This window comes from Chenopodium quinoa, unplaced genomic scaffold (genome assembly GCF_001683475.1).
Source record: "Chenopodium quinoa cultivar QQ74 unplaced genomic scaffold, ASM168347v1, whole genome shotgun sequence".
Lineage (NCBI taxonomy): Eukaryota > Viridiplantae > Streptophyta > Magnoliopsida > Caryophyllales > Amaranthaceae > Chenopodium > Chenopodium quinoa.
Window position 1 is genome coordinate 2,356,248 of NW_018744167.1, and position 10,598 is coordinate 2,366,845.

At 36.0% G+C, this 10,598-nt stretch overlaps 2 protein-coding genes across 2 annotated transcripts; both read right to left on the reverse strand.

Moving 5' to 3' along the window:
• On the reverse strand, positions 1-3,721 carry LOC110693900 (F-box protein At5g52880-like). The gene is made up of 6 exons (XM_021871074.1): positions 3,075-3,721; positions 2,300-2,454; positions 1,640-1,727; positions 1,242-1,441; positions 525-658; positions 1-299 (listed from the first exon to the last, which is right to left on the reverse strand). The coding sequence occupies exons 1-6, from the start codon at positions 3,257-3,259 to the stop codon at positions 201-203; spliced, it is 861 nt and encodes a 286-aa protein (XP_021726766.1). The 5' UTR covers positions 3,260-3,721; the 3' UTR covers positions 1-200.
• A 603-nt stretch (positions 3,722-4,324) lies between these two features.
• On the reverse strand, positions 4,325-10,156 carry LOC110693901 (calmodulin-interacting protein 111-like). Its single transcript, XM_021871075.1, has 15 exons — positions 9,680-10,156; positions 8,627-8,748; positions 8,444-8,532; positions 8,323-8,358; positions 7,947-8,040; positions 7,730-7,775; positions 7,537-7,637; positions 7,279-7,337; positions 6,568-7,146; positions 6,342-6,458; positions 5,673-6,241; positions 5,426-5,561; positions 5,265-5,333; positions 5,006-5,152; positions 4,325-4,867 (listed from the first exon to the last, which is right to left on the reverse strand). The coding sequence occupies exons 1-15, from the start codon at positions 9,895-9,897 to the stop codon at positions 4,754-4,756; spliced, it is 2,496 nt and encodes an 831-aa protein (XP_021726767.1). The 5' UTR covers positions 9,898-10,156; the 3' UTR covers positions 4,325-4,753.
• Between the last annotated feature and the right edge of the window lie 442 nt (positions 10,157-10,598).

Here is a 10,598-nt window from a genome sequence, read left to right on the forward strand (position 1 = left end):
TTCGTAAGAAATCAGAATAGTATTCGTATTTTATTTCAGATTCATTGTTGTTATACAACCAATATACCCTACCGATTTCTATACAGCATATATTGGAGACATAACAAAGAAGCTAGTCTCAGAGAGACATCGTCATAGTTTTTCGGCATGCTTGGTTCTTTTAATCAAGCGTCCTCGGTGAACTAATGCCTGATATATACCTAGAACTTGTGACCAGGATCTTCATCTTCATCTGATTCGCTATCGCTATTGTGCATCAACAACCAAATCTTCTTACCATCAAAAATGTATGTAACAATCTGCAGTGAGGGGACAAAAAAAGTCAAGACCATGTACTTGTGTCAAATTGAGGCAATCAGCAGCAATTGGAGGCCAGCAAAGGCTATGGAGTTTTCTATTGAGATGGCAGGAGATACAGTATACAGCTGACCTTTAAATAATGCAACGGTGCAAGTGTGCAACCAAGTATATAAGACAACTATTAAGTCGATAACTAGATCTTTTAGAAAGGGTGAGAAAGTGACCTGGCCAGGCGACACGGGCCTCAGCTGCTGTTGACCCAAGTGTTTCTTTGGGCATTTCAAGTTGCTAAGCCAAACAATTGAACTGCAGTGACAACAGTATCCTCTGTTATACTTGTATCTCCACGATGGAAGGCCTGGCAGTAGATAAAAACACATCAATGAAAGCCAGATAGACGACTCGGAAGAGGTGTCGACTATCACCTCCACATTGCATATTGTCGGCAATGTAAGGAGAAAACTGGCTTGACAAAGCAGTCTACTGAAAAGGCATACCGAATTGACAGTACAAAAAATTGAGGCAACCAGACTACCCCTCCCTTTGATTTCTCTGTGTTGTGTCAAAAGTGTCATCACCTTGGTTTTTAAAATAGTACTCAGTATGTTTTTTGAACGAACAACAAATCTTGACTTAAAGTAATGTCTTTTAGAGGAAAAATAAATGTAGGCACCTTTGGACTACTAGAATTTAGGGGACATCCCAATAAAAAGGTGGGCATTTTCTATGGGACGTAAGAATTACTAAAAAGGAAGTGTCAAAGTTAAAGTACAACAATGCCAACAGGATATTCCTAAGCAATATTAACTCCCTTCGTCTCTAAGAGTTCTTCCCGTCTGGAAGAACGGTGATTCTCCCAATAAAGTCAATAAAAGGATGAACTTTAGAGGAGGGAGAATGAAAGCATATTAATATACAAATGCTACGTATTATATACGTACCCGAGTATGCTCTTCTAAAAGCATCTTTCCAGTCATAGTTTGCATCTTTAAAAACACCATTTGAAGCTGTATGTTGCCGTTCTTCAGCAGTAACACCACCTTGAAGCCCCTCAACTTTCAAAATACTCTGGGAGTCACCAAAATGGCAGTTATAATGGAGCTGCCAAAGATAATTGTCAGTTGCTGCTGCATTCCATGACCTTCAGAAACAACCATGAACAAGTCCTATTATGATATTCAAGAGTTGTACAACATTTTGAAGACTAAAGTTACATGAAGCAAACAATATGATATTACTCAAATACATAAATAAAAATTCCATCATATCGTTTGGATTTTCCAAAAATCGATGGTAACTGCATAGCATTAAAAATATAGAGCATGGCAAGGCATATTACCGGCACACCATACCAGCAGATACTAAAGACGGCAGGTCCAGGAAATTGAAGAGATGTACAAGAACATCTTGAGGCAATTGAACAGGATCTGAAAGCAGGTCATTTTTGTCATCAATATAACTGTTCAAAATTATAGTACATAAATAATGACAAGAGACCAAAGATATAAAACATCTTGTTTCATACTCGTAGTTTATACGACTTACACTTAAAAATAGGTCACAGTAAAATTAATCTTACAATCCCAAGTCCTTACAATCTTGTGTCCTTGTGTGTTAGGATCACAGTACTCCCATGATATAAAAAAAGAGTGCCTAGAAAATAAACCAAATATCTAATAGTTTGATTCCTTCCTATAACTTCTTGGTGGTTGTGTTAGCATACTATCAGCAAAACAAATTTTACACTTATTGAGATAGCATTTGGATTAATTACAGCGATAGACTAATTTTTTCCTCTTCTTGATAAAGGATGAGATTTAAGCTCAAGTGTTGTCATCATTCATCAACCTTGCCACTGCAGGCTAAGTTATGTGCTTACTGAAACTTAACAACAATTTAAGGACACATTGACCAACTGAAAGGGTTCCTAGATCCTTTCATAGCAGAATTCTAAATGCTTTAATGTCTATTTTAGACATTTGATCTCAGCAAATGCTACCTTTTTCTTCCAGCTGAGTTTTGGCACGTCTCTTGTAAGCAACCTTTGCCTGCTTGAACTCTGTCGCTGCTATACTTCGTTTCTGCTTTGGCAAAGCAGCCTCCGCACATTGGCTGAGAAGGTTAGCTGCTGAAACAGCACTTTGTGTCTGCATTCTAGTACACAACTTAAAGTTATTGAAGGACTTCAGCTCATCAGGATGCACAGAACAGTGCCAGACTTTATGCAAATTCATATCATCAAGAAACCAAAATGTTCTGTATGTAATCTCACTAATCCGTGTCTAACCATCAAGTTGTGTAATCCATGAAATCATCATTTGAATTTACAACCATCAGTAATTATTTCACAAGCACCTTATATTCAGTGAACAATCAATACACTAAAAAAATTAAATCTAAACTTTATAATTCCATAAAAAAAAGACTAATAAGGTTAAGGAAAATGCAACAATGAATAAAACCCACAACATCAAGCAAATCACTTACAACAAAATTAATTAAACCCAGTTCAATTCACTGGAAATCCAGTGTATAAAAAGGGCAGCCAATCAATCACATACAAAACCATAGATTATAAGATAAAGTCAAATAAACCCAATTCAATTTACTAACAACCCAGTTTATATACCGAAAGCAGGAATTCAATCAAAATTTAAAACTTTATACATTCATAAAAATTAAACCATAGTTTATAAATCAAAATCAATGCCTATAGCAATTAAATCAACATAATAGAAATTAAAATTAATAAAAAAAAAGGAGAAGGAAATTACTGAGGAAGGAGGCGAAAAGCGGCGATTGTATCTTCAAGAAGAAGAGATTGAAGGGGTTTAGGGGATTTGGAGTAAGCTGATCGAAGAATAACACCAAGCTCTGTGCAAGCCATTGGGTAGCGGTAAGAGAGAGTAAGTGATTTTCGCAATTCCAATTTTAGGTATCTTTGTAATGCTACCGACATTTTTGGTGTTGGTAATTTGATGGGTAAAGATCAAAATCAAAACTTTTTACAGAAAGCAGAGATTAGGGATCATGTTAGTCTTTGAATTTAATAGATTTTCCATTGAAAGGAATTTTTAGGAGGAGAAAAATTGGAGAATAATGAATAATGGTGGGAAATTTCCAGTGATTTTGGCGGTGGTGGTTGAGGTGGGTGTTTGGTTCTACCCTTGCCACTTTCCACCCAAAGGAAGGGGGGAGAACCGGAGAAGAGCAAAAAAAGTGTAAACAAAACTGGCAAAGTGGCAGTATGACCAATATCTAGAGTAAAAAAAACCAAAAATTTTGGGCAATTATTATTTTTTTGATATTAAAAACAAAAAATAATGAGCAATATTGTTTAGCGCAATTTGCTTAATTTTTCTAGCTTGTATAGAATGAGCAAATATGTGGTAATGAACGAAACCAATTTGCTCATTTCAGTCATTTGCACAAATGAGCGTAACCGTTATGTTCATTTGCAAAAACGGGCAAATGATTGTACTTTTTGATTGAATTATGTCTGATGAGGGCTTGAAATTTTGTGTATCATTCCTCAATTTTGAAAATCACAACACCAACCTTTTCAATGGGAAAAGTTCAAAGTGAGATTGTGAGAGTCATGACTCATTCGACAAGTTAAGCACAACTTTAATAAGACGACCCAACCCAATGCACACACCTTTCAATCTTAGTGTATTTATGTTGTCGTCAATACAAAAGCCTTACATGGACAGTAGTCACAACATAGTTACACTCCATCACCATCGCCTATCTCCTACTACTATCATACACCAGAGGTGCCCAATTCATGAATTCTAATCAAGCTATTCCCTCAATTTCATTCAAAAAGAACATTTATCAATTAATCTCTTTTGATTTCACATCTCCCAAATAGATGTCCATGATCAAACTTAATAGTTTTGTATTCATATTTTGATATGTTATATTGCTATGATCACACGTTTGTGCTTCGTTTTAAGAACAGAAGAAGTTTGCAAACCAACTTGTATAAAGCATTAGGCATTTAGTCTCTAAAATCAAGTAGTAGAGACAGAACAAGTACTAATTGTAAGTTAAATAAGACATATAGTACAAATGGTGGTACATAAATGACACCCACAGTGACAGAAAAAATATAATAGTTTGTTCATTTTCTAGAAATCTAATTACATACTACATTGCATAGGCTTACAACATGAGCAAACTCATAATATTGAATATGGTAAGTAGATATGTAAGCTCACAGTGCACCTATTTCTAAAACTCGCTTTTCAAACTCGCCCACTAAACGTGCCAACAAGAAATACAGATTACATGGAATGCTTCCTTCTGTCCCGTAATGTCATTTCCTAAGAGGACTCCGGCAATGGAGGTTTCAAGTAAATTCCTTCGCTATAAAATGTCCTCGGACTTCACTTAGAGCTTCATAGAAAAGCCTGAAATTATGTTGCTGAATTTGTGATGGACAACCTTTCTATAAGAAGTAAGTAAGCTGCTCCTTCTTTCTTGAACCGCCTTCTCCATACAGCTCGTTCCACTGCTTCAATTCATTCATTACTGCACCCTCTGAAGCAAAACTAGCAGAAACCTGCAGTGCAAAAACATGCAAAGTTTTAAGATTTAATCACACTAGATTTAATGTCTGAAATAAGTTTTGAATTTCATATGCTAAGAGTTAAGATCATATCTATGAGTGTCAATACTCTTGAATATTACAATTTATTACCTGATTCTTTGCTTGCCTCAAATCCTCCATGTTTATAGGCCTCAAAATTATTGGCTCGGCGGTCTCAGCCTCCTTCTCTTCTTCTTTTGTCTCAGATGAAGCTTCAGCAGACTCATTATTATTTTCTTGGGCTTTCTTCTTCTTTGCCTGTAAGATCGTGGTTGAAATTAGGATAAAAGGCGATAAAAGCACCACAAGAAGTTAACCTCCCCTAAATCAGCCCCCAGAAAAAAAGGAAGCATCAAAAGAAATCACTAACCAAATCCTTTTGCCTCTCCCTCTGGATCAGCTCACGAACAGGACGGTATGCAGCAGTGATACAAAGGTTCTATTGGAAAGACGTAACAGAAGGTTAAATTATAAGAAAGCATTAATCATAGCATAATACAATTTATTTAAGCTATTGAGAGGATTAAATACCTTAAGATCACTTCCGGTGTATCCTTCAGTCATGGTAGCAAGCTCATGGAAGTCCAAATTTTCGGCTTTCTCTTTAGACAGAAGAGTTGTTAAGATCTTCTCTCTATTCTCAATGCTTGGCAAACCCACCATGATCCTGTGATGAAAAGATTTGAGAGTTAGTCATGGAAATTTGCAACTACAAATAACAATATCGAAGAATGCTGCATATAGAGAACAATTGCATGATTGAAAACAGTGAACAAACCTGCGCTCAAATCGCCTAATAATGGCTTCATCAAGGTCAAATGGCCTGTTAGTAGCAGCAAGAACAAGAATCTGCTCCCCAGGTTTAGTCATAAGTCCATCCCAATGTGACATAAACTCGTTCTTGATTTTCCTCATAGCCTCATGCTCCCCAACTCTAGTTCTTTGCCCAAGCATACTGTCAACCTCATCAACAAAGATAATGGTGGGAGAAACTTTGGCTGCAAGTGTGAACAGTGCTCGGACGTTCTTTTCATCTTCACCAAACCATTTTGATGTGATGGTGGACATTGACACATTGATGAAGCTAGCCCCGGCTTCATTGGCAATGGCCTTGGCCAACATAGTTTTACCAGTACCAGGAGGACCAAAGAGCAGCACACCTCTGCAAGGCTTCAAAAGGCCGCCTTTGAATAGGTCTGGCCTTCTCAAGGGAAGCATCACTAGCTCCTGAAGTGACTCTTTAATCTCATCCAGGGATCCAATGTCATTGAAAGATACTCCTATCTCTTTTGCAGGAATGACCTCTGGCCTTATTCGCTTCTCAAATTCATTGTCCGGAGCCACTTCCTGTTCAATATGATCACATTTTCAGTAGACAATGGTAAATTAATCTAATGATGGATCTTATGTCATGTCAATTTTGAAAAAAACATCAGATATGATTTACCTTCACAGGGGGAGGATTCTCAGCATTCTTTGTCAGAGTGACTGATTCGCCTTTGCTTTCACCAGTAGAGGTTTCATTCTTCCCCTCTGGCTTCGCCGCAGCATTATCATCCACTGCCTGAAAATTTCATCCAAAAAAATGAACGTAAGCATGTGAAGTACACTTCAGCTGTCCTAGTATGTTCAAAAACCTGTATTTATTACAGTATCAATTTAAGAGGACAAACCTTTCCGGTTTCACCATTTGTTTCCATCTTGGCTCTGCCCATTTTTTTGCCTTCCTGGAATAAACTCAACCCGTGGGACAAGCTGCCAGAAGATATGACCAGCTTCCCATTTCGGTACTCTGGCTCCTTGTTATTCATCAAATGGAAGGATATTGCAGACATTACAATTTCATCGATATGATCGCTAAGGGTCAAAGTGTCTGCATGGCAGATAGAACCTAGATCATCACAAACAAGATCATTAGCTGCAAGAACCTCAGCAATGTGGTTCCTGTTATCCTGAAACTGGATCGTCTTCATGTCCTCCTCTAGTTGGGAGTTCCAGTTAACCAAATTCGTCTCATCTACTGGAGGCCTTATGTCAATATTGTAGGGGAACAATAAGGTAAGCCTATCATCCGCTTGCTCGTACTCAGTGTTAGCATCTAACATACGAGAACCAAGCACCAAGATTGAACCACTCAACTTGCTCAACAATTTGTCAAACAAATTGTATAGCCTGTCTGACTGAAGCAGCAGTCTTTCAATGTCCCTGACGTACAATATGATGGGACTCTTTTCCGATGTAGAGACCAACACCTGCAGATCAAATGTGACATTTCTAAGTTTAATTGTCCGTAGTTCAAACTCTATAACGACTACAGAGTTCGAAAAGAGTATTATCTTAATAAGGACTGATGAGAAAGAAAGCACTGAAATTCTAATACTCACCTTGTAAAGTGCTTGTAGAAACAGCTTCTCATCAAATGACCAAGCTGTTGGGCGCTTTACTGAAGCCAAAATTAATCAAAAGAACCACCAATCAGATTAAGAATACAAATTCAAAATTCAATTCATATTAAACACTATTATGTGCAAACTGAATAAAACAGGATCAAGCCAAATCAAAGTTATCTTGCTGAAAAACGTTTCTAGGTTTTTCTTTTGTGTTTAGAATTTGCTAGCAGAAGATTGATATAAAGACAAGACCTGAGTTTGCTGAAGAGGATTGAGAAGCAAGGCTACTCATATCAGTTGATGCTGAGGCATTTCTACGATGCTTGGGAGGGAAACTAGCACCGTCTCCAGACCTACACAAAAGTATAAGCTCAGAACTAACATACTAAAATAAAATAGCTGTACACTCTTTAATAATCCAACAACAACGTCAAAGGTATTATACCCGGATTTGATGACATCTGTAGTGCTAGCTTGTCTACGCAATGAGCCTGAAAGAAACAATCATGAGAACTACTGAAAAGAAAGCCAAGAAGGTAGCAAAAAATACTGGTATGCCAAAGCATATACTTTGTATTGGTTGACAAATGTAAAATTATAAGTTAGCTACTATCCTTCGAACTCACAAATGATATCTAAAAAGGATAACTGAAGCTATATACCTTTAGGCACATCCCTTGGAGGAAGAATAGAGAAGGAGCCTAGCATGCTGGACATACGCCCCAATGTTGCTTCTGATATGGACCTTGAAACTCGCTAAAGCAAAGAAAAAAAACGACAAGGTGAGCAAAGATAATCATGGAAACTTTCTTTTATTATACAGTAAACTATTTCTCTTGCATAAATATCAAGTGAATCAGCAAAAACACAAGTCAAACAAAAAATCTGAAAGATCAATTCTGCCTCAATAATGCTATTTGAAAGAAGCTTGGCATCTTTCAAATCCCTTTAAGAAAAGCATATCGCATGTGCAGATTAGCTGACACGGTATACAGAACCTAAAGGACTAGAATTTGTAATTGTGAAGGGAGAGCTTACATGTTCCTTTTTGTTGCAGCCATACTTGTTCTGCATCTGCAAGAACCAATATCAAATGAACATTAGTGCAAATTCAACAATTTATTAACAGGTCTATTCAATCTAGCTAAGGGATAGTCACCTTCATGGAGAAGTCAGCAACATCCAACAGCAACAACTTAGCATCGAAGTAGTTTGCCAACGCTTTAGCAAGCAATTGCTGGTAGAGTTCTGCAAGAGAAGTAAATAGAAAATCAAACATTTATCATAAGGTAACAACATAACAAAACATAAAATAACTTTAAGAAATAGAAAGATCCCATACCAGCTGGCCCTGATAGCAGAATTGCCCTGCTTCCAGGTGAAAGATTTCGAGTGAACTTGGAAACTTCGGCATGCTTCAGATGTACATATGCTGCGCTTGTCAATAGTGTTCGGGTTTGCTTACTGTCATCAACATCATAAACCAAAGGTTCTCAAAACCACTACATTAACATTAACAAGATCTTGAAAACAAAAGGCCACATCCTAAATCCTTAAACTTTTTAGTTTAGGAACCCCCAACAACCCAATATTGCTCTAGTATCATGAATCATCTTTATTCTTTATGTGGATTTAGATTTTTGTCCATGATTCTTACAAATCATTATTTGAAACTCGTGATTATGACAGTTCATATGAAATTATCTTATCACATCATTACTCAAGAATCGAACATATTCAGTATAACTTTTAAGTAATTTACTGAGTTGAGGTAAAAAAAAAAAAACTTGCAAATTTCACCAAAGATCGTTCCTAACTTATAACCAAAATTAAAGTTGTAACTTTACCAATTCATCAAATCTGGCACTGTGAAACACCATTAATCATCATTTTTGCAAAATGACTGCCACAATAATTAAATTACAGATTTACCCAGAAAACCATACAGTAGATTAAAACCCTCAGAAGTTAGGAAAGAATATACTAATACTCAAATTTAGTTGCATCTTTTCCAATAATATTTAGCTAATGACACAAAAACTATTCCTGGGATGATATTATTCCCAAAAAAAAAAGTTTTCACAGAAACTCATATAAAAATAGTATCTTTAAAAGCATATATTCACAAAATCTTAACATGTTCTAAAATTTGCATAACCCAGTTCAGCATCAAGATTTATGTCATGTAAGATTCAAAAAGATACAGATTCATACAACCCCATAAATAATCAAACCCATAAAAACCCAACAATCATCATAAAGTTACAACCTTTATTTATCCACAACTCTATCCAAAAATCAATATCTATCAAAAACAGGGGAAAATAACAAAAATCATGTCTTTTTTATTTTGGAAAAAAGGGGGGAAAATACTAAAATTAAATAATAAAATTACCTTAAATAATAGGGAAATTCATCAAATGAAACTTTAGTATCCTTGCCATCAACAAGAAGCCTGATTAACTCATTTTCAATTTGATCAGCAGAGATGCTATCCAAAGATTCATTAGAACCAATCCATTTACCAACAGTTTGGCCAGATGCCAATCCAAGCCCAACTCCAACACCAACACCAACACTCAATGCTGATAACAAAAAACTCTTTTGCTCCATTTTTTTCCCTTTATTTTACCAAAAAAGATTCAATCTTTTTCTTGAAATGTGAGCAAAATAATCATAGAAAGATGAAATTTTTAACCAAAAAACAGAGGATTCAATATTTTTGATGAAATGGGTTGTAATTTTAGGGGAAGAGAGAGAAAATGAAGACAAAAAAATGTGGGGAATAATTGCTTAATTGGGTGGGTTTGGTTTGGTGGGTGTGTTGGTTTTCAACAAGCAGGTTTGTATGAAGCTTTGTGATTGTTGTGTGATGTTGTATCTCATCCTATTTATAGAGGGTTTATTATGCATTTTGCTTAAAAGTAAATTAAAAAAAAAAAAAAAAGGAAAAATAAATGCTTTCTGTAAAATTATTACAGTAGTATTGTATTGATTGATCAATTGATTAATTAATTGATTAATAAAAATTAAAAAATCAAAAAGGAAGAAGAGAAAAAAGGCAATTGGGCACACAGTTGTGTAGTGAACTTTTTCTGACTTACAGACGAAGGAGAGTCCTCTTTTTTCCGACTCCAATTTTGATTTTATTGGAATTTTTTTTTAAAAATAATTTTTAGTTTTGTGATTGGTTGTTTTCTTTTTCCAGGGGAGATTTTTCTGACTCACCCCGCCTTTTTTGTTCTTTCCCATATAATTTGGTTGGTTAACGTGCCGCTATCGTATCATTTCACTCATAAATAAAGTCCGATCTC

Coding starts and splice junctions, on each gene's coding strand:
- LOC110693900 (XM_021871074.1), bottom strand. CDS start 3,259: ATGTCGGTAGCATTACAAAGATACCTAAAATTGGAATTGCGAAAATCA. Junction 2,455..3,074: donor GCTTTTCGCCTCCTTCCTCA/GTAATTTCCTTC, acceptor GTTGTGTACTAG/AATGCAGACACAAAGTGCTG. Junction 1,442..1,639: donor TCTGCTGGTATGGTGTGCCG/GTAATATGCCTT, acceptor TTGTTTCTGAAG/GTCATGGAATGCAGCAGCAA.
- LOC110693901 (XM_021871075.1), bottom strand. CDS start 9,897: ATGGAGCAAAAGAGTTTTTTGTTATCAGCATTGAGTGTTGGTGTTGGT. Junction 8,359..8,443: donor TTGCTGACTTCTCCATGAAG/GTGACTATCCCT, acceptor TGGTTCTTGCAG/ATGCAGAACAAGTATGGCTG. Junction 7,638..7,729: donor ACAGATGTCATCAAATCCGG/GTATAATACCTT, acceptor ACTTTTGTGTAG/GTCTGGAGACGGTGCTAGTT.